Raw genomic sequence first — 24480 nt, 5'->3', positions numbered from 1 at the left:
GTGGTCGATCTGCCCTCTCAGCAAGTTTGAGGCCAGTATCCCTCTTGGGGACTGCATAACCCGACCTCCTGTGCAAGGCGTCCATTTGCAGTTGCATATGCTTGTTGACAATTCCCGAGCTTGGGCATTGGACTGCGTGTAGTCCTGACCCTTCGCAGTATTTGCATCATAATATTCCGTCCTCTTCACGCTGAGTGCTCTGTGGGCTGGTACTTTGCAATCTGGCTTGAGGTCCCCACACGACTCCTGGTCCTTTGGCTTGTGGCTCCCCCTGAGGGTCATATAGATTTCTCTTGGGCTTTCTTGGTTGCTCCAGATGTGCCCTGACTCCCCATTGCTTGGTGAGTCACCTGGACCATGCTGGTCCAAACCGTAACGTGTTTGACTCTCCTGTGTGGGTTGCTTTTGACAAGGTCTATTGGTGCTCCAGCCGGTAACCGACCCCTCAGCACTCGACATCCTTCGTGGCACAGCTTGCATCTGGCTCCTGGTCATCCTCAACATCTCCTGGTCCTCGGGGCTGCAGAGTCAAGCATCCCTTCTTTGCACCTGAAGCACCCAACATCGGTGGGCATTTGTCTACTGACCCATTTTTCACTCTGAAGTGACCCAGACTCTGTCCTTTCTTCTAGAACCCAGCCTTGGATTCTACCGGACCCTTTTCACCATCAAGACGGCAGTATTTCTTCACAGCCCCCCATTGAGAACGACTGCGGTTTCCGACACCATACCAGATCTATGCACCTGGCTCCTCTGAGATAGGTAACTCGGGTACTAGGGTATCCACAGGTTGGGTGGCTCTCCAACCTATTAAGTTCCAAAGGGTTTGCTCGAAGTCCTCCTAGAAGGGTCCTTAAACTTTAGATTTCCAACTGTGACTTTCTCATAAAGTTACACAGAGCAAGCTATTATGTTTCCTCACTGCACCTGTCCTCCGTGAGTTCCTTGTGTCGTCACCTTGCTTGGTTCCTTGGGGTCCCAGCAATTCTGCTTGCACTAGGCACTGTCTCTAGTCAAGTCGTGGATTGTTATACAACTTTTTTAGTATATGGTTTGGTCTCCCCATGGAGCCTACTGTGTATTGTGCTACTTACAACTGTTCTATTGATCTCGTATTGTGTGCTTTGTGTTCAATCTTCGTGTAGAGGATAGTAGAGAGTATTATATTAATAAATACATATTTTTATATACCTGCTGTGTAGTTCCCCTTCATTTAGGTAATTCAGAAGGTGATATTCTGGTAAAACAAGCAGCTTTACATTCCTTCAAGATTATGTCTGAAGGCTGCTCTCCACAGCTACCACTATGATAGCTTTCTAAAGGTTTTCTCTGACCTCATACATCATAAGGGTCGTTTTAACTGGTGCAAGGTGCCCACTTTAATTAGTGGACAGCATATACCAGGCCATCTTCTCACAAGTCTTATTCCATCTTTGCTCGTTGGTGGGGAAAGGATTGCATGAACTTGATGGAAAGAAGTAATTGAGAAGGTGGCTGGTCCCACTCTGGGAGTATCCCCGCTGGTCATCGTGCCTAAACCCATTAGATTGAGCGTAGACATGAGACTGCCAAGCCAAGCCACCCGGAGAGAAAGGCACCTTACCCTAACAATGGACGTTATAATCGCCAATCTGAATGGAGCCTAATGGTTCTCGAAATTAGAACTAAACTCAGGATACCAACAGTTGGAGTTAATACAGGAAAGTTACTACATTACAACATTTTCCGCGCACGTGGGTTTCCGATGCTACACGAGGTTGAGTTTCGGCATCTCCTCTGCCACAGAGGTGTTCCAGAACACCATCAAAGAACACTTTCAGGGCTGATAGGCGTGATAAATTTGAGTGATGATATCCTCATAAATTTGCAAAGTCAGGAAGAACATCTCGCCTGCCAGCAGCCCACTCTCCAATGCTTAGCGGATTTTGGCCTTACTCTGCACCGAAATAAATATTCTTTCGACCTGAACTTGATTGACATTTTTGGCTATGTCTTTTCCCGGGTCGGGCTCAAAGTCGACCCAGGAAGGCGGTAGGCGATACATAACGCATCAACACCTCAGAGCCCCAAAGAGGTATAAAGTTTCCTGGGCATGGCTACATACTGCGGGAGGTTCATACCGAACCTCACCACTCTCACTGAGCCGCTGCGGTAACTAATGAAAGCCAGTGTGCTAGGGCATTGGGGAAGTATAGAGAAAGATTCTTTTCGCAGCATAAAGGATGCATTATTGGATTAAGCCACCATGGCTTTCTTTCGCCCTCAGCGCAGGTTGGAGCTGGTGGTCGATGGCAGCCCGGTAGGACTCGGTGCGGTCCTCCTTCAGGAAGATGCAGGAGGGAAATGCATGCCCATGGTGTATGCGAGCAGGGCACTATAACCTTCTGAAAAATGCTAGGCCCAGATAGAACAAGAAACTCTCGCCATCCTGTGGTCATCATTTTCGTCTCTAACTGTGCAGACAAAAGTCAGAGTGGCTACCGATCATACCACTGTTCACCGGTTCATGGTGCCTTGCCCCACAATGGATAGAGAGGTGGGCCATATAGCTACAGGCCTACACTTCATAGCTGGTATACAGACCTGGCGCCAACAACCCTGTGGACTCTTATCGCGCCACCCAGTGCAGAGCACACTCAGTCAGCTGGACCATGAAGAAGAGTGCACGGAGTGCCTAGTAAGGATGATTATGGATGATGCCTGAACCGTCGCTATCACCCTGATGGATATACACAATGCCACAAAGGCTGATGTCACCCTTCTGAAAGTGAAAGAAACTCTAGCCCGAGGGCACTGGCACAGGTTCCTAGAAGGATAAAGGTCCAATATGTGGGAGGAGATGAATATGTGTCACCAGCTCTGGAGAGTAAGACATGAGCTCAGCGTGAGTAGCACTGGCCTGGTGTTGCAAGGGGCCTAGAATCGTTATACCTAAACTCCTCCAGAGTCGAATGGTCACCCTTCCCCACCAAGGACACCAGAGAACTGCAAAGACAAAGGCAAGGTTGAAGGCCAGGATATGGTTCACTAGTTGGATGATCTGGTTGATGAAGAGCTCAGGAGATACCACCACTGTGCCATAACCAGCAATGACCCAACACCCGCAACTGTGCTGATGGAGGAGCCCAGCCTCACCCCATGGTCAACGGTCAGCATTGATTTTGGGAGATTTCCTGATGGGCGCAATACTCTGGTGGTACTGGACTCGTACTCAAAGTTCCCCATGGTCAAGATGGTCCCTTCCAGGCTTTCACCCACATACAGCCAGTACCGGAGAACACTTTTGCTTTGCTGGTTTTGCCGGAGGAGGTGAAATCTGACAACATCTTCCTCTTTCCAGGAACAAGAGTTCCAGGACCTCCTGACACGGCGAGCCATTCCCATAACTCCCTAGTAGCTGCAAGCTAACGGGGAGGAAGAGAGGTTCATGTGAGCATTGAACCGAGCCCTCCGGATTGGAGTGGACCAGCACCAGGATGCCGAAGCCGGCCTCCATCAATTCTTAGACGGCTGCCCAGAGACCCCACATTCCACTATGGGGTGTGCCCCAATGGCACTACTGTTCAAGCGAAAGCCTTGAGGCATCATCCCAGAAGACTGTGATTGGGTGCCCTGAGCATGTATGTGGAGAAGGCACAGCAAAAGATGACAAACGAAAAAGCCAGTGGTGATCGACATGCGAAGACCCCGACGCTGAATGTTGGGCTGCAGGTGGTTCTCAAATTCCGATTGGGGTACTCTTTCCATCACATTCAATTTCAGAGGATGTGCTGCTGAAGTTAAAATCTGCAAAGATTAATGGATAGATCGAAATCCTGTCACATGCTTCATTGAGCTTCTGGACCTTTTTTCCTAATAAGTGAACCTACGACTATATTGACCATATATACCTGTTTGGAAGCTCTGACTTTAATCTTATTTGATCATTTATCACTCTCTCTGCGGCGCTACCTTGTTCAAGCCACTACCTATTACCATTGCTTGAAACATCGAGTTACTTATATAAGCCCGGAAGAAGTTCCCTTTGTATGGGATGAAACGCGTCGGCTGTATGGTGTTTCATTCCCCTTGAATTGAAATAAAGAAATGAAAATGAGAAACCACATTTTTCGTGACGTATTGAAATTTGTGAACTGAATGCTTAAAAATTGTGGTGCACCTGTGCTGTTGTAATTTCTCAAAGACCGCCATCCCAGCTGGAAGTTCAGGACACCATATGAACCTGAGGTATAGACCATTGTGTGGATCAATGGGACCATGGTGACAGCAAAACGTGTCGGCAGACGGTCACGAGGAACATATCGTGGTTAAGGAGATAAGGCAAAGGGCTGGGCCTGCCAACCTGGGGATAGGCCACAATCGTGAACCGGAAGAGAGAGAGGACACACAGGACTTGGTCAATGAGGAAGGCACTCTTTTTCCTCTCAGCAAGCGGAGATTGAGGCAAACGCTGCTTGGGTGCAAGATGGCAGTTCCTGAGGTTTCCGTCAGTATCACCTGGTGTGGCGTCTAAAGGAGAGCATCACAGGGTGCCGGATTCAGATGAGATGCCTAGGAGTAAAAAGTACCACCCATGCTTGAACCGGCACCCAATCAGCGATTGAAAGTCTTCTTATTTTAAGTATCTATTTGTGTTTTCTGTGATGCTTTTTGATTAAAAAATGGAGGGGGATGTAGAGCACGACCAGGCCTTTACAACTAAATGGATCGACATACAACCCTCGTGGCCAGGCTCAGACTGAGGGTATGAATAAATGGGCTGCAGGTCGCTCAAGGCCTTCGCCGATAGTAAAGTGCTGTATGTGGGCGTCAATTCTCTGCAGTGCACCCAGGGCCTAATAGCCATCCTGCCACGCCATCTCACACCTTTTAAGAGTCTCCCAAACTGTAGGCCTTGTCCAGGGGAAGGGGGCTTATTGTTCCTCCCCATTCTGGAGGCTTTCCCAAGAGTACAAGGGTACAATGCTGTGTGTTAGTGAAGCTTGGACAGAGCACGTTGTTTCCAGGTGCAGGGAGCTGCTGGTGTCGAAGAGCAGGTGTTCATGACGGGTGGAACATCACAATATGCCCAAGAGTACAAAGAGTTACAATGTACCTCTTGGAGAGAGGTGGGCGGGCACCTTCCCTTTTTGTTTCCCCTTCTAACAGACACCCTCACAGACCTAGAGCACTGCACGGCTCATATACTCGAATTTGCACTGAAATCGGAAGGCTGCAATGCTGATTGAATGCATAGGGCCCATGGCCCATGCACTCCTGATGTGCAGTTGAGGCCTACCTTACAGAGGGCCCCACCAATTGTAAATAAAAAAAAAAAGTTATGCAAAGCATTGTCAGAGACAATGCCAGTAACTCAAACTTTAATGCTGCGAGACCTATTGCATTGCAAATGCTTGTTTTCTTTAGTGTCCCTTGCTTCCGGTAAAGTCTTATCTTTATCATATCTGGCTATTCACCTTTTTAGTTAAGCTCCTTACCCTTCTTTTACCTTGAATTAAGCAAACATGCCCAAGCGTTATTTTATTTTATCATTGCCTGTTCCTTTCTTTTATAATATGTATTGTATTTAATCTGATACAGCTACACCAAAGACTAAAGCGTGAGAAGCAAGTTTTAATAAACTGATTGATAAATAGAATAGAATTTCAATGTTCAAATTATTAAATATGATAAAATATATGGTAACACACATTCCTTTCTTTTACCGTTTATACTTCTCCAACTCGACAAGTAACATAGCCACACTGCTTACCATATCCTATTATACTCTACACACTGGACTTATTGCCAGATAAAAGAAACACAAAACATATTTTTTTCATATATTATTCAAGATCTCACTCTCTGATCCCACTTGAAATGGCTGACTTTCAGACATGCCTTCACCTCAACAGGAGGCTCAGGTATGCAAGTCTCAGTAGACTGATACATAGGTGAATGGCCGTTATTATTGAGGACACATTGTAATAATCGGGGACATTATAATGAGCAATTTGAGATTTAATGAAATAGTCTTACCATATCAGAAATCACTGTTACTGAATACTGGTACGCATCTAGAATAAACTTTTCATCTGATTCAAAAACCATGATGGGGCTTTCAGATATAAACTCATCCTTGGTCTTTGGCAGTGGCGCTCGACTTTTTTGTTTACTTGTGACTAGTTCTGCAGACTCCGGTCTTCGGGACACCAGGGGCACTCTGAAAAACATGCAAGCCAACACTAGTGTGCAATATTTGTAAGATGCCATGCATTAAATTATCTTCAAAGTTAAGAAAACTTTAGAAGAAAATCTTTACAAACGATCAGTTAAAATAACAATAGTAGAGTTTGGCAATGAAGTAATGTTTGTAAAAGCAAAAATATTTCCTATTCACTTTAACAATCCCCCTACACATAATATATTCCCACTTGAAATTTTCCAATGATATACAAGAAGAGTATTTAAATAAAATACAAACTTTGCTGAGTAGTTACCAGAACAATCACCCAATTATCATAATAGCTTGACATTTAGAAAGTATGCAAATGCACCAAATGCAGGGAATTTACATATCAAGACATGCATTTGCGCAAATGGACACATTTCTGGTTCATGGAAAAGAGCTCATAGTCTGCTCTGCTTCAATGGTAGATTTAGTAATTAGACAAGTTATATAAAATACAAAAACCTTGGGAGCTGAAGGATTAAGAAGATAACGGGACTCTTTTTTTCCTGCATGTCACCCAATGGTCCATACAATGTCTAGCAAGCAGAAAGTGGCAAGTCATGGTGTCATGCATGCTTTCAATTGTGGAAATCCTGATTCTATGTCAGGACGCGGTGGTGAAGATTAGGCAGATCCGTTCTTCTTCATTTATTTCCTTCTTTATTACATAGCATCGTAAATAATGAAGGACTTTGTTTCCCAGGAACCCAGGCAAACCATGAGGAAATGAGATTGTCCAATCAGGAGCCTCCAGCCCCCTTAACCGTCGCTGTCCCTCCTCTAACCACCTCTTTCTCCTGCTGCTGCTGCCGTGCTGAGTACAGGACGCAAGTCCCTTCAGTTTTTCTTTACCATTTTCAGGCCTTATGGGTGTTCTGGTTTAATCTTGTTTATTGTGTCATGGCTTCAGCTTTGTTGGGTGGGAACGCGTAGTTGCTCCTTCACGGCCTCTCCCTGGCATTGTGAATTAGTCTGTCAAGACCCAGGGCCGGAGTGTGTGCTGGTCCGCTGACCACTAGAGGGCACGTTTCCTGCTTCACTGCTCAGACAAGATGTTCTCTCTATGTGGGGCAGAGGGTGTGTCAGTTACGGATTGAGCTGAGAGCCTCCGCCCACGTGCTGAGCCCTTAAAATTGAACCCGACCAGCCTGGAGCTGAACACTCTTTGGGGTAAGATTATAGGGAGTATAGACCCTATGGTTCGGCAGACGTGCCCAGGCTGATGTAGAACTGCCAAAATACTCTGTAGTTTTTGCCCTTGTGAACCTAAGGGCGTTGGGTCTGCCTTGGCCCTTGACTAGTTGAGCTCTGTGGTGCCCGTGTAGGGCGTCTTTGGGGGGTCTTCCATACCTAGGGCTAGGTTCTAGAGATTATCTCTTCCTCTTCAGGGCAGTACTTACCTGGGCATAGACACCTTCAAAGGTCTCCTGTTTCTTCTTGGTACCCCCCAGCATTATTGCTCCCTCTTACCTAGTGGGCAGCCACCCTTCCCTACTGCTACCTCCTACAGCCACATAGTGACCTGGTATATTTACCTCAGGAAGGAATTTGGTGATTACTATGAAGAGGAGGAGGACGTGCAGTTCTTCCTGGTCACGGATGATTTCTGTGACGCGATGGATGCCTTCATCGTTAGAGCAGGCTTGGCAGTGATTGCCCCTCTGGAGAAGAAACTAATGAACCTGGCACAACAATGCTTCCAACCTCTTGCACAGAGGGAAGAGATTCCTGGACCTCAGCCTCAAAACCTCCAGAGCTGACAAAAAACCTTCTCCCCGAGAATCTGCATAAACCGAACTATACCGAAAGGGTGGATCTAGATGCCTATGATAGGCTTAAGAAGGAGGTTCTGGAGGCTCAGGCTCCTCACCCATAGACGGAGGTCCTAACTAATCTCCCGCCCGCGGACATCCTGGTCCGGTGGATTCTTGCCCGCACTCAGAGAACTCACCCACAGGGTCAGATGGCGAATCGGACTATAACGGGTCTTGGCACTCTTCCCATTCCCCACTCCCTGAATCCCAGCCGCAGGTGAGTGCCCCGATGGAGATGCAGTCAGATCTTCTGGAGCCTGAGGAGCTCTTACATCCCCACTCTTCAGAGTGGGTTCCTTGCGATATGATGGCCAAGTATGTGGCTGGTACACTGCGTAAGCTGGTGGACCAGGAAGCCTGTTCCCCGCTTAGAACAGAATGCCCTCGCCCTCCTTTGGAAGGCAAGGTGGCGGACACGTCCAAGATCGATGCCCGTATGGCGACCTTCTTGACTAAGTACATAAAGGATCCCAAGAAGGGCATTGATCGCTCTTGACGGTCATGCCAAGATAAGCCTTTGGACATCATGGGCCCGTTGGTGAAGATTTTAGATATGGTGGAGGATGCTAAGGCATGCGTGACCCTTATTCCACCTGATGTCCTTTCCAGCTGGGCACAGAGAGTGATTATATTTCTCAGCAATGTTAACTTAGCCATTTCCACAGAAAGATGCACGTTATTGCTTATTAAACCAGACCCCACGTTAGGCAAGCTAGCCACATCCGAGGCAGGTCAGGTGGCTCAAGGCGGTTTCTCTGGAGATACGTTTGTCAAAGAGCTCAGCAAATTTGCATCAACATTTAATTTCCTGGACAAAAATCAGTCACAAGTGAAGCGCTTCTTTAATGCACGTGTTTTCTCCAGGGTGAGCCATGGCAGGGAGCACTTGGCTGGCCATTCGTCTCAATCTGCCTCCAGCAGAGGCCAGTCTTCCCAGAGAGGACAGTGGCAGGACTCTTCACGCTTGCGAGGATTCTAACCTACCAGGGGTCGAGTGCGCCACAGATGACTGCAGCGGTTCCTGTGGCGGTGGTGCTGACTCCTCCTACAGTGAGTTCTTGAATCATATCTTGCTTGAGGGGCCGACTAATGCAGTTCATAGACAACTGGGGGGCACTTATGGTCAATGACTGGGTGCTGCAGACGGTTCTGAGGTTTCATGTGGAGTTCTATGGGACCCCCGTCCAGTGGGCTAATCCCCGGCCAGTCCTCTTTTCCAGGCAGGAGGCCATTCTCATGCAACGTGAGGTGCAGGAGTTTTTGTCCAAAGGGGCGAGTTGTAATTCTACCCTACCCCCTTGGGGTTTTTAAGCAATCTGTTCCTAGTGCAAACACAGGACAGGGGTCAGCGGACAGTAATAACTCTCTGAGAGTTTGAGTGGCTTGTTTACTGCCACTGCAAGATGGAGGGAATCTATCTGCTAAGCGATCTCCTTCTCCCCAATGATTGGATGGTCTGGCTGGACTTAAAGGACGGGTACTTTACGGTCCAAATTTTCCCTCCATATTGCCAGTTCCTTCAGTTCCAGTTGCGGAACCAAGCTTTCGAGTGCACCTCGCTTCTCTTCGGTCTGTCATCAGCACTCTTGTTTCACCAAGAATCTACACCCGGTGGTGGAGCGCCTGCAAGCAGGGGGTATAAAGATGATTGTGTATCTGGACAACATGCTCTTCATTGACCAGTGTCCTCTGTTCCTCACTCACCAGTCAGGTGCAGCAGTGGAGCTTCTCCAGTCTCTGGGGTTCATCATCAATGAAACGAAACCCAGACTTGTGCCCTCTCATTCGCCCACCTTTCTGCTTTTCATGATCAATTCAATTCCAGGAAGATGACAAAGATTTGACACAAAGTGCGGTGGATGCTAGCAAAACTGCAAACCTCACTGTGAGGCATCGCCAGGGTGGTTGGAATCTTAGCATCGTTGATTCAGGCCATTATACAAGGGCCTCCCCATTTTTGAGTCCTACGGCGGGGACAGTCTTATGCCAAATGGGGGCCCTTGTCTTACGAGGCCAAGGAGGAACTCAACCGGTGGCTCTCCCATATGGAGGCGTGGAACAGATTGGCCATTTTTGGCTCACCACCCCGACCTGGTGATTGAGGCAGACGCCAGCAGTTCGGGCTGCGGAGTCAGATGTGGAACGTTCACCCCAGGCGGTGGATGGCCCATCGCAGAACGGACTATCGACATCAATTGTCTGGAGTCGAGGGCTGGCTCCTTTGCGGTCCAATGTTGAACCAAGGACCGCGTGCACTCTTGAGTTCTACTCAAGATGGACTATGGGGCAGCAGTCTGTTACGTCAACCATCTGGGGGGAACATGATCCAAAGCCCTGGCGTACCTTGCCAAGAACTTCTAGGAGCACTGCCTGGACCATCATGTCTCAGGATGGCAGAGCATTTCCTGGGCTCATCCAACCAGGTTGCGGATTGGCAGTCCCATCATCTTCAGGACGCAAGTCTTCGGAGGTTGTTCCTTCTGATGTTTCATGCCCTGCAGTCGCTTTGGGGCCCCTTTTCAATCAACTTGTTCGTGCCTGGTTCATCAGCTACCTCAGTACTTCAGTTGGAGACCAGATACTGGAGCAGTAGCAACCAATGCCTTCCTCCAGGATTAGGCGAGGGAAGGGAGTAAAGCGTTTCATCCGTTTGCCATGATCAGGAGCTGGACAACTCAAGACACTGGCAGCAGTGGACCTGGTGGTGATCACCCCAGTATGGAAGTCTTAAGTAAGGTTTCCAGCTCTGATGGAACTTTCTTGGGCTTCTCCAATCCATCTACACCCATTGCCTCATCTCCTGAGTGATCCGTTTGGCAACCCTCATCCTCTGGTGATGAGCAACGGTCTCCCACTTATGGAGTGGAGGATTACCAGTCTCGAAGGCAAGTCCCTGGCCTTTTGAGAAGCACAGTGTACCTCCTCTTCTGCGCTTGGGCAGAAAGAATGGTTAAGAGATTCCGATCAGCCTGGTCTCGCTGGATGGGTTGGTGCCTGCGACTGAGTCTGGATCCCGTGGGGGCAGACGTTGTCTATGTCCTCAACTTCCTAGCCTCTGAAGGGAAGGTGTATCACTCAATTAATACTTTTCGTTCAGCAATTTTGGCAGGCCACGCCACGGAAGCAGGACTTCCGGTTGTGGGGCATCCTCTGGCCTGAAAATTGCTCCACGGAATCTGGCTATCTCTCCCGCCAGAGCCTAAGTATTCTGTCAATTGGGATGTGAACAAGGTTTTGCAGTTACTGTCTGGATGGCCAAGCAACAACTCACTCTCTCGCAATCAGCTATAGTCCAAATAGGCCATGCTTTTGTGTCTCACCTCGTGTAGGAGGCTGTTGGATGTAAGAACCCTGAACGTGACAGGAGGTCCTTACTCAGGACTAAGAGCCAATCTCCGGTAATTTCTTACCCAGCCTTTCCAGACGTTCCCAAGCTTTGCATGATGAGGTGCATTAAGGCTTATGAAGCAATGTTGGCAGAGCAGTGGCCCCAGAGTGAAAAGCAGCTGCTGATCACGTTGAGGAAGCCTATTAAAGTGGCTCTTCCCTGACCATAGTGAGATGGGTTTGATCGATTATGCTGGAGGCCGGCACTGATGCCAAAGATTTTTGTGCGCAATCAACACGGGGTGCAATGGCCTCAAAAGCTTTTATATTAGGAGCCTGCGTGGAGGATATCTTGAACGCGGCTGACTGTTCTTCAGACTCAATCTTCAAGAGATTCTACTTTAAGCCAGTCTCCTCCATTCCGGCTCTAGTGGTGGATAAGCTTTAAACTAGCCTGATTCTCACCTTCTATCCTGAAATAAAATGAACATTTTCCTAGCTTTTGTAATGGAAATTTTCATTTATATTAAAGAAATGGAGGCGATGATTAATCAGCCCGCTGATGAATCAGGACCCGCCGGGTTATGGCATCTTCGTCTGGGCATAAGTAAAACCTTTCCGGCTTCCTGGTTTGAATGTTACTTTGTTCTGTGCTTTGTACTTATAAACAAACACCATTTAGTTGCCTTCACTGGTGTTCTATGACTTACAGGATCGGAGTCCACTAAACAGGAGTGAATTCTTCCGGGAGTTGACAACAGAAGTAAAAATCTTCCTTAGACAGTTTTGTCGCAGGAGTGAATCTTCCATGGTCGGCTTTGTTGCATGAAGAAAGAGGTGGTTAGAGAAGGGACAGCAACAGTTAAGAGGGCTCTAGGCTCCCGATTGGACAATCTCATTTCTTTTAGTTCTTCATGATTTCCCGGGGTTCCTGCGAAACAAAGTCCTTTGTTGTTTAAGATATTTAAAATGGCTGCTATGTTGAAATAAAGAAGAAATTGATATGCCTAATCCTCGCCTCTGTGTCCTTAATAGAATTGAAACTTTCTGTTATGAAAGCTAGGAAACTTTTCATTCACTGGATTTCAATTTAATTTTAGAGATGTTCTAACAAGGCAGGTGATACAGATGTTTGCACTGCAATATGTGTATGGTTGTAGAACCAAATTACTTCTAGGGGCACAGACAGGGAGACAAGCTGGAGTTCATTGTGACTAATTATGATATTAATAACTGGAACATATTATTATACAGAAAGGGGGAAAACATGCATATTGAAAACAGGGAATGCTTGAATTCGCTTTAGGTTAGGATACGTGGGTCTTGAGTTTCAACCAAAGCTGCATCAATGATAGAATGGAAGGTTGTCTCAAAGGTGGTTAATGACTGTACTGATATCTGCCTAATTCTGATGAACAATTCAGCGGACAAAATCCACGCGACTTATTACTCATAAATTCTTGACTAGGGGCCACATGTATGACCGTTAGGTTTTATTACTAGCAAATTGTGATTTTCATTTCGAGACGCAAAACCTAATGTACAACAGTATCTCAGACACTGTTTGCGATTCCCAAATGGTTCACAAGAGACCTGACTCACTAATAATCATGAGGCAGGTCCTAATTTGTGACCCATTGGGAATGGCTGGCTATCTCAAGGAGATGGCCTGCAGGCCACCATGTCTTTGGACTGTTCCTATAATGAACAGGGTCAAGACTGATTTGCATATGGCTAGGTCCAAACTGGGATGTGTGGTGAGCAAAAGAATGATGGATTAAACACAGATCCTTGTGACTGGGGGTGAATGTTTGTATTGTTCAGCATTCCGTCCATCAATTGTTTCTTTTGCATATGTCGCCCTAAGTGGGAAGGGTATGCCCAGACGAGAGTCCTGTACTCACTACACTACTAGATTCAAGCTAGCCTGGCTGATAAAGGGTGATGCCCTGAAACCGGTCCAAGGATGCTTGTTTGCGGTCCAGGGAGGACCTGGCTTTACAATTGGGGCTCGACTGTTCCCGTAAGGAAGAGGGTCAAGACTGATTTGCATATGGCTGGGTCCAAACTGGGATGGTGTGTTGAGCAAAAGAATGATGGATTAAACCCAGATCCTTGTGACTGGGGGTAAATGTTTGCATTGTCAAGCATTCCATCCATCAAGTGTTTCTTTTGCATATTCGTTTTAAATAAAGCAGTTTTATTTTCAAATGCAACTCATTTTCTTTAATGGAAAACAGGATGCATTTCAAAAATAAAAATGAAAAGATTTTTTTTCATTTTTTATTACAGTGGGCAGTGGTCCATGGGACCACAGCTTGCTTTGAAAAAGTGTTGGCTCCCCAATTCACAAAGAGGAAGGGGTCCCTGTGGGACCCCTTCTAGTTTGCAAATGGCTTACCACCAGTTTTAAATTGGTGGCAATGTGCAAATGTTTTGCAACTGCATTCCTAATCTCAAAACATTCATATATACCAGTGCAACTCGTTATTCGCTATATTCCTAATAGTGACTCGCAAACCCTATTTTGTGAGTCGTTAAAAGGTTACCGACTCGCAAAATAGGGATGGTAAATAGGAAAATGCATTTGACAGGTCGCAATGGGTTGCTTGCGCCAGGTAAAATGCGTTGTACATCTCGCCCTAGGTCACACTCACAGAAAATATCTTAGTGAAAAGCACTGATGTTACCTCAAACATAATATTTATGACCTGTCTGATTGCTGTTATAAAAACGACATGATCTAAAGCCATTTTAAGTATTTTATGCAATGTTGAACAGTAACATCAAACATTGTCCATGGTCAAACACACTTACTTGTACAAACTGATTTAACAGTTGCAAACCCTATACTACAGAGTTTGAGACAGCTAATTAAACTTTTCTGATGTACTAACCCCGTTTTTTGTGATTCAGAAAACAAAGAGGAAGGTATCTGCTCTGGACCCCTTCTCTTTTGGAATTTGGTGTAGCAGCTACAGGGGAAATGGCCAATGGTCCTGCTCACTGAAGGTTTCAAAAACGGACAACTTTTTTTTCTTTTTAAAGTAGCCTGGGTTTCTTTGAAGTTTACAATTGTGACAGGCCACCATTCCTGTGAATGACCCCTGGCGAGCCAACATTTTGTGAACCAACCTATTTGTACATTGGCCACTTTTGCAAAATCATATTGAATTTGCAAGAAGTCTATGTGCAATTTGCAAACACTTTCTTCAATTGTAATCTTTCTATATCATGCCCCTGATTCACATTTGAATCTGCCACATCAACCACCATCTGCTCTTTAACGTGCAAAATCTAACAATCGTTTCAAATGCCATTGCAATTTGATCACCAATTTTTAGCGAATCCAACTGTATTTTGTGAACTGATCTATGTGCTAACAGGTCAGTTCACAAAATACCAAATTGGAGAAGGTCGCAATTCAATCTACCTCATGAATAATATTGAGGTAAGTCGATTTCCTACCTTCCATGATTCGCTGCCATCACAGGGATGGTGACCTGCTGGGAACTGCACTAGGGGCAGGCGGAAGTTGCAGAACTTGACTTGGTTGAATTTTGTGAAGTTCCATAAAAACTCTGCCAGATTCCGCAGAGTTCTCCCAACGAACAGAAATAGTCCTGTTGTGCTGCTCACGCTGTGACTTAGCACTATGCGGTGTGCCAGAGGGCGCATTTACTTAGGTTGATTTTGCAGCCACTCAAGTAAATTTTCAACTCCGGCAGCAGCTTTCTGACTACAAACATTAGCGACCCTCCGTGACCGTCCACATTAGAAAAATCTCACTGCATGTCATCCTAGAGACTAGAAATCACTCTAGGGGATGCCCAATATCAGTTCTGCTCTCAATCTTAGCATTATTCCCGAATGAGAATACAAATCCACAACGCAGCGACTGGCACAGTTTGGACAGAACTCTGCGTTACAAGAGCATCATGGTGTCATCAAAATTCTGTCAATTCCACCGGTGGAACGTAATATTCCAGCCACCCATAAACAGCACACCACCATGTCTGTGATTGCTTTTTATATTAAGCAATATATATATTTTTAATACAGCCCAGCCTCTTTGAAGGAAAATGGGATACATTTAAAAAAAGAAAAAACAAAAGAACATTTGTAAACCTATATTTTAAGAGTAGGTAATGGTCTTATAGACCACTGCCGACTCCTAAAAAATGTTTTGTGGATCATTCACAAAGGGGAAGTGGATCCCCTTGGAAAACATTCCTGTTAGCCAAAGGGTTACCACCTCCTTTAAAATGTCAATAAAATATAGAATGTTTTGCGACCACAATTTCATCACAGAACATTAATGTGTAGCATAATTAATTGCTATTGAACGGGACGCCCTAAAAGTGCTCCTTCCAAATTGTGATCCCTTATGATATCCTAAACCTATTTAGTGATTCTGTAACGTTACATGTTATGGCATCGCTTAATGCATTTAATACTTTAAAAAACACTTTTTCTTGTCACAAACCCTGCAATTTGGTTTTGGTTCACAACAAGAAAATGCTTTAATACATCTGGTCCTAAGAACTTTGCAGTGTTTCACAGGAAACTAAAAGCTTAGGCATTTAAATATTTACATACAGCATATAAATATATAGTCAATGTTTTATCATGAAATGTTGTTTCTATATTAATGATAATTCATATTTACAATGCAGAGTTCTAAAATGATCAGATTTGTGCAGATGATACGCTGAATTTGAAGAATTCCTGAATATTTGAATCTCTTTAACACTTACTGTCTTGAATATTTAAGTGCCTTTTGGCAAGACACTGACAGGTATGTGAAGTATGTACTGTGCAATATTGTTCTACAGATCTTATCATTGCTGTAAAGGTGTGATTCCAAAAGACACATAATGCACACACAAACTAAATCTAATACTGAGCTCCAGGATACACATTTTAAACTACAGCTATAATACCTGATGCGTGTCATGCAAACTGTTTTACACTGTTTTACACTGTTTTACACTGAGAAGTTGAAAGGACAGTATTATTACTTTTGTCATGCAAAACCTCATTAATTAATTATTGAAGAATATTATGTTGAGTAGTATCTGCTGACTATGTATAATAATATTTCCTATAAAACCCAAGTGCTTCAAAAGCTTTATAATGTATTTTGTTTCAACACACAAGTCACTACTTCTGAATCCATTATATAACTTGTCATCAAATTGAGATTTTTTACATTCCTTTACACCTCTATTATTTTTCAGCCCATATAATGCAATTTACAGTTAGGCTTAGAATTTACTCATACAAAACTAGAGTTCAGCCGTTATAGTTACCTGAGGTAACTACAACCTACGCCTCTCCTATGCACTGTTAATGACCCTACATAATAAATCACTCATGACAGTCAGTGACATCACTCATGACATCTCAAAGGACATCACGGATGACTTCATCCAGTGATTGTATTTTCTAAATGTTTTGCTTGTTAAACGGATATACTAGTGTGCAGAATGCGTGGCTGTTTGAGAGAACGGTTAAGTGAGTTGGTGTGTGAGTGACTGTATGGAACAGTGCCTGTGGGATTGGCTGTATGGGTGAGTGAGCGGCTGTGTGTGTGGTTGTATGGATCTCTGAATGTAACTGGTTGTGTGGGTGTGTGAGTGATTGTATGGGTGAGTGAGTGTATCTGTTGAGAGGCTGTATGGTTGTGTGAGTGGCTGTATAAGTGAATAACTGGGTGTGTGAGCAGCTAAATTGGTGAGTGTGTAGCTGTACGAGTGGCTGTATGGTTAAGTGACAGGTTGTCTGATCAGGCTCTATGAGTGAGTGAATGGGTGTGTTAGTGGCTCTATGAATAAGTGAGAGGTTGTGGAAGTACTTGTATGGGTTTGTAAATGGGTATGTGAGTGGTTGTATGGGTGTTTGAGTAGATGTATGAGAGGTGTATGGGGATGTGAGTGGGTGTGCGAGTGGTTCTGTAGCTGATATCATTTGAGATATCATCAGTGATGTCAACAGTGATGTCACTGACCATGTCATGAGTATTGTGATATGTGGTCATTAGCAGTGTTTTGTGGGGGTGTAAGTTATAGTTAACTCAGGTAACTATAGCTACTGAATTTCACTGGTTTTGCATGGGTGAAATCAGAGCCTAACTATAATGGCCCTGTAACCTTTAGCTTTTTTTTAGTGAATTTCTAAAATGTATTTATTTTAATTCTAACTATAATGCCCCTGTAACCTTTGGTTTGTAAGTGAATGTGTAAGGTGGTTTTAATTGTATTTCCTAACTGTAACCACTAACCTTTAACACTGAGTGTGTGAGTGGTGTATGAGTGTATGAGTATGTCATTGGGTGTATGAGTTTCTGAGTAGCTTTGCAAGTGGGTGTTAGAGAGTATGAGTGGGACTGTAAGTATATATATGAGTGACTGAGTGGGGCTGCAAGTGGGTGTGTGAGTCTCCGAGAAGGTCTGTGAGTCAGTGCTTGGAGCCTCTGATTGTATCTGTGAATGGGTGAGAGTATGAGTGATGTTGTAGGTAGGTGCATGGGTGTCTGACTGTGACTGTGAGTGGGTGTATATGTCTGAGTTCATCTGTGATTGGGTGTCTGAGTGAATGGCTATGAGAGTGTCTGAGTTGTTCTGTGAGTGCCTGACTAGGTTCTGCTTGTTTTCTGCCCTTTTTGCTCTCTTCTGACCTTTGTTTTGCCTCTTTTTGCTCATTGCAGACCTTTATTCTGCTTCTTTATGCTCCTTTCTGATCTCTGTTTTGCTCTTTTCGCTCATTTCTGATCTCTATTTCACCTGTTTCTGCTTGTTTCTCCCCTTTATTTAGTCTCTTTCTGTTTGTTTCTCCCCTTTATTATGCCTCTTTTTGCTCTTTTCTGACCTTTATTTTTGTTTCTTTCTGCTTGTTTCTTATTGCTATTTTGCCTCTTTTAATTCCTTTCTGACCTTTATTTTGCCTGTTTCTGCTCTCTATTTTGCTCGTAATACTGAATTCTGACCTTTATTTTACTTCTTTCTGCTTGTTTCTGATCTCAATTTTTACTTACTGCTCATTTCTGACCTTTATTTTGCCACTTGCTGCTCGTTTCTGACCTTTATTTTACCTCTTTCCGCTCGTTTCTAATCTCTATTTTGCCTGTTGCTGCTCATTTCTGTCCATTATTCTGCCTCTTTCTGCTTGTTTCACATGTTTATTTTGTTTCTTTCTGCTCGTTGCTGACCTTTATTCTGATTCGTTCTGGTTGTTTCTCACCTTAGTTTTCTCCTCTCTGTTACAATGCTTTCTCCTTACTCTACCGCTGTAGGGGACCGCTGGGGGGGCCTCAATACCTCCACAGACCTGCATTGCTCCAGGCTGTTTGTGGGAGCAATGTTTTCATCTGTTTCCCTAAATGCATATTTGTGTGCAAGGAAACAGATGAAAACTGTGCTTTCTGCAAGCTGGAGCTGTTTGATAGCTCTGGCTTGCAGAAAGTAGAGTTATGTTTGCTTTTGCTTGGTGGGGGCAGATGGTAGGCACTTCGAGAGGTAGCAGGAACTGGCCCTGAAGGGTGGCAATCTCCCGGCCCCAACGTTTATTTTAATCCCGGGGTGGCAGTGGTCCCAGAAAGGCTGCAATGGACCCCTGTATTTATTTTTTTTAGCCCCAGGGTTGTGGCGATATACAGTGCATGGGGGTACCTAATGGTTGCCCCGGGGTGGTGGCAGTCCCCAGGGCTATGGGACAGCAGCGCAGGCCCCTTCTTCTAACAAATTACATTTGGGGAGGTGGAGGTCCCCGGGGCTGCGCAGCCAGCATGGTCTCCGGGGAGTGGGAAGCTGCCCGGCCCTCACATATTTTCAATCTTATCCCCAGGGCTTCCCTAAGCCCTAGGAGGGGAGACCCATGCACCCTCCTCTTTTTCTCAGCACCCAATGCCCTCAGAACCTGGCACACAAAGGAACTGCATGGGAGATTGCATTTAAAAAAAAAAATCTCAAAATAACCCACAGATACGTGCACAGATTTTTCAGAGATGTTTTTAAAACATAAATGCTTTTTAGCCATTACAGGGTCGCTGGGGGACTCCTGCACCACCACTAGGGGCTCAGTGTGTCCCTGCTCTGGCCTCTTGTTTTAAAAAAAAATGCTGTGGTACTCGGCTCAAGCGGAGTCCGAAAATGGCTGCCAATACTTCCTGGATGAAGTATTGGCAGCCAATCAGAATTCAGCACAAGGACAGTCGGATCTGCGGATACAAGTCCCTATATATCTAGATATTTTTTACCTATCTTATCTCTAAAACTACTGGACGGATTTACACCAAATCACAAAATGTGATCTGTGTAGCCAAATCTACATTTTCTCCCAAATTTGGTGTCACTTTGTCCAGCAGTTCATGCTGAAGGCGTGTTCAAAGGTCCTATTCAAATTACACCCTTTACACACAAGTTTTCTTCCAACACACAGTAAACTTAACATCCCATATGGGTAAATTCTCTTAGACAGGAGGAATTGTAGCACACAAAAAGAGAGAATCCAGTGTCAGGAATCAATGAAAGAAAGGTTCTTACAGAGAGAATATAGTATGAATGTAATTAAGAAAGCTCAGACATCAGATCGAATCGGATAGGGAGCCAATTTGGTTCCCCAAACATATAAAAAAGCAGAAAGCCACAACCAAAGACAAAAATACAATGATATTCACAACAACTCACAGTACGCAAGGAAAGGAGATGATGGCCTTACTCAGAAAAAATTGGCCAATTGTGAAGGCAGATCCTGTAATAGGTTCCATCATACCGAGATAGCGACAAATACCTTTTAGACGAGCACCTTCATTGAAAGATGCTCTAGTAAGCTTAGCATTAGCCCGGAAATCATTGAGAGAGGGGGGTGGTTAAACCCCAAGCCAGGTTTCAAAAGATGTCTAACATGCAAAGCATGCAGCATTGGTCTAAATAGCATGTCATACACCTCTCCAATGTACAAACAACAGTTTTCTATCAAAGGAACATTCTATTGTAGAACTGAATATGCTGTTTATGTTCTTACTTCCACACGTGGGCTGAGGTACATCGGCAGCCCTTCATTGCTAGTGTATAATAGAATTCTCCAGCACATGCGGTCTATTACAAATAATGATCAAACTTATCTAGTAGCTCGTCATTGTGTGATCTACCATAATAAATATCCTAATCAGATCACATATTTTGTGATTGATAAAATACCGCTAAATAGGTGAGGAGGAGATGGTTTGAAACAATTGAGGGCATTAGAAATGAAGTACATCATAAAATTGGATTGCAAAGCCCCGGAAGGTCTGAACATAGATGAGGAACTACATTCAAGTCTGTAAATCACGATGTAGCTCCGAACATTGAGCAACTGGGAATTGACGCAGGGTACAGTTCTTAGCTTTTATTTAATATGAGATGACATTTCATTTGTCATGTTTACTCGCTAAAAAATGAGGGATTAGTAGAGGAGAAAAAATTGTTTCTAAAAACAGTTGTGGTTTCCAAATGGTTCTGAATGGAAAATGTGATCATTTTTTTCACGTAAGGGTGATATATTTTTTATTGATTTTTTCTGTGTATGCCAAACAAGATGATCACATGAAGCTGAGGTTACAGCAAAGTTCTAATAATTTTGTTTGAGAACTGATGCATTGCATTAATGAGATGAAAACAATTTTGCTCAAAACCACTATGGTGTAACACTTCTAATGTCTGTATATGAGCACTAGGCAAAGATTAATTTAGAAAAATTCAATGCATTTGAATAATGAACCGATTATAATTTAGATCTCAGTCACTAAAGCGTAATTACTGTTTTGTTGGTGAGGTGATATATCAATCATTGGCAACAATTATAATTCACAAATAAACATGAATTGCAAAGTTATGTTATGTTATGTTATTTTAATTGATACAGCGCGCAGCTACTCGGAAGTGTCCTGGCGCTTACAGAAAAAAAGGCAGAAAAAGCACATTTACCAATTAAAACAGTAGGGTTTTTAGAGCTTTCCTAAACAGAAGAGGATCCTGAGTGGCTCGGAGAGCCAAGGGCAGCGCATTCCAGCCCAGACAGGCTTTGCGCTCAAAGGAATCCCCCCCCAGTCACTGGTGCTTAAACGCAGCTGTCTCACTGGTGTACAAAAAGCAAGTCTCTTCTGCAAATACCTCGGGCCGAGACCGTAAAGGGCCCGTTGGACAATTGAGAGCATTTTAAATTTCAGGCGGATTGTGACAGGAAGCCAGTGTAATGGCCGTAGGAGAGCCCGGGCACTGTGCCTGGATGACAGCCCCCCTAGGAGTCTAGAAGCCGAGTTTTGGATCACTTGTAGTTTCTTCACAAGGAAACCAGGGCTGCCGACTAGGGGGGTGCTGGCATAATCCAAATGAGAAAGAATCAGTGCCCGAACCACCGTCTCTCTGGCTGAACTCGGCAAGAAGGGCAGAAACTTTCTCAAACTTTTCAACACACCAAAGCAGGTGCCAGCCAGTTTTTTTACATGCGTCACAAAATTTAGATTCTCATCGAATGTATGTATGTATGTATGTATTGCGACTTATGTAGCACACGGATCACCCGAAGGCATCAAGGGGCTTGCCTTGGGAACCCGTCCTGGCTTTTTCCCTGTGAGATAACCCTTACTGGGCATCCCCAAGGTGAAAGCCAGGCATCCCGCAGCAGGTGGGCCGCCGTAGTGGAGATTAAGCAAGCTATTGCCCAGAGTTGCAGCGTGTGACCCCATGATTAGAGTAGGCACCGAGGCGAGAATTATCGAGTCCGTGGACATTTTAGGGCTCAGGACCCTGCCGCGTCGGGAATTGAACCCTGGTCCCGGGCCAGACCTCTGCATCAGGGTCTGCCGCTCTAATCAGTGAGCCACACTCCTCAAACCAAACGCCAAGGTTTTTGGCAGCACCCTTTTTCTCAGGCGGGCAAGGAAAACCAGGAGGCCAGAATCTCCCTCTGAAATCCGAAGCCAAAGAGCCGAACAGCTGTACTTCAGACTTTCCCTCATTACATTTAAGCTGTGCATTGGCCAGCCAATGAAAGACTGATGACAAGCACTGGGGGGGTCTCTTAACCGAGTACTCCTCCTTCCTCCAGGTAAACAACAGCTGGGTATCGTCGGCAAAGGCCATCACCAAAGCCCCCAATGCCTCCGCCAAAGAAATCAGCGGAGTCACGTAGATGTTAAATAACAGCGGGCTAAGCGATGACCCCTGCGGAACCCCAGTTGAAACCCTCATGGGGAAGGAGGCACACGGTGGGAGCCAAACCTGCTGCGATCTTCCCTGCAAAAAGGATTTGATCCATTGCAAATCCGACCCAGAGATTCCTATTTCAAATAGGCGATCAAGGAGCATGGCGTGAGGCACTGTGTCGAACGCCGCTGAGAGATAAGGCATAACAAATGCTGCTCTTCCGCCGGCATCAAGACACTCCCGAATTGATTCCGTGACCTCCAGTAGAGCAGATTCCGTGCTGTAAGAGGCACAGAAGTCAGACTGCGCCGGATGAAGCAAGCCAGCCCCCTCAACAAAGTTGGTAAGTTGGAATGTGACCGCTTTCTCACAAACTTTAGCCAAACTAGGCAAAAGTGAGATGGGACGGTAGTTTTCTGGGACCAGTGGATCTAGTGACGGTTTTTTGAGTAAAGGGTTATCCAAATCCCATGAGAAGAATATGGGAAAGTGGTCTGACCAGGCCACCGGCCGTGGCTTCATCACTAGTATGGGGAAATTGGCACAGATGATGTCCAACGTGTGCCCACCCAAATGTGTGGGGAACAGAACCCTTTGAGAGAGGTTTGCTAAGTGGAGGGAGTCCATGAAGACTATGGAGTCCCCCTCCTCAGGAAGGTCAAGGTGGATGTTAGTGTCCCCAAGAAGCACAAACTTCGAAAACCATAGAGCCTGCTCAGCCAGAGCATCTCCACAGGCCGCCAAAAAATTCCTTTCAGGCCCAAGGGGCCGATAAATCAAGGAACCACCCAAAGTAAATTGGGCTGATAGTTGAAGACTAAAATGTAAAGCTTCACAGTCATCCCAAAGGGTACAAAATTCGCTCCGAAAGGTCCAGTCTTCCCTATACCAGATGGCTAAGCCTCCGCCTCGACCCACGCAGCGATCTACCCGGTGAACTTTAAATCCTGCCGGTGTAACTAGAGCCACTATGGGGTTGGAGAAGGCATCAAGCCAGGTCTCTGTAACAAACAGTATGTCCAGATTGTTAACCGTGATCAGATCCACTACATCAATTAAATGCTTCGCCACAGATCTCGCATTGACTAGGCAAGCACTAATCGCCCCCAAACTCAGAGAGGCGTCATGACCGGAGCTCCGGAGTAAAGCTTAACCCACAGTCCCCACAGGTAAAGTCCCTGGACAGACCGCTCGACCAAACTCTGTGAGATGGGCAGGGAAGGGGCTTCAGCGATTTCAGCCACTCTACTGGAAGGCGATTGGAGACGCAAGTCTTTGGGCCTGTTAGGGCAGAGTGACATGCCCTGTGCCCTGACTTAGCGCTGACGGGTGCAGACGGGCGCAGACGGGCGCAGACGGGCTGCGCTCGTCTGCTGCGCTTCCTGCTATGCAACCCATTTAAGGGGTGTGGCTGGGACTGGCGATCAGCATGCATCATCTGGAACGCTGACCGCGAACAACGCGCGTCGCGTCCAAGATAGCCGCAGTCTTCAAAGAACCCCCCAAGAAGCTGCCCGATCGTCGAGCGAGGAAGTGCACTATGAGGCACAATATCGGGCCAAAAGTCGGTAAGAGCAATGCCCCGAAAAAGAGAAAATTACAAGGATCTATGATTCCCAATGCTCGCATCAAACCTCCCCCCACAAATTCCCTCACACATCACAAATGAAGATTTTAAAAAGTATCTGTTTGAAAGATAAGAGTTTTAAAATTAGTCTAGTGCACAAAATGCAACCTTTTTTGAGCCTCTTCAGCAATTCAGCATCATGGGTAAATTGAAAGAATTAAGAATCATAAAAAAGTAATGATTTTTAATACAATCAATTAGTGCTGATTTGTGTTGCAACCTCTACTTATAAATGCAATATCTTGCATTAAATTTAAGTTCAATCATGATATGGGAGGTTGAAACTTTCTTCTATGTTTACCTCTACATGTA

The 24480-nt window shown here is 45.2% G+C and overlaps 1 protein-coding gene across 1 annotated transcript in view; it reads right to left on the bottom strand.

Moving 5' to 3' along the window:
* SPEF2 (sperm flagellar and cilia associated 2) overlaps positions 1–24480 on the bottom strand; it is a 1087451-nt gene that overhangs the window by 370554 nt on the left and 692417 nt on the right. Inside the window, exon 24 of the mRNA XM_086960525.1 lies at positions 6019–6202. Within this exon, the coding sequence (XP_086816651.1) occupies positions 6019–6202 (184 nt within the window). The remainder of the gene's footprint in view (positions 1–6018; positions 6203–24480) is intronic.

The sequence above is a fragment of the Lissotriton vulgaris genome, chromosome 3_1, assembly GCF_964263255.1.
Source record: "Lissotriton vulgaris chromosome 3_1, aLisVul1.2, whole genome shotgun sequence".
Lineage (NCBI taxonomy): Eukaryota > Metazoa > Chordata > Amphibia > Caudata > Salamandridae > Lissotriton > Lissotriton vulgaris.
This window is presented reverse-complemented; position numbering and strand designations above follow the sequence as displayed.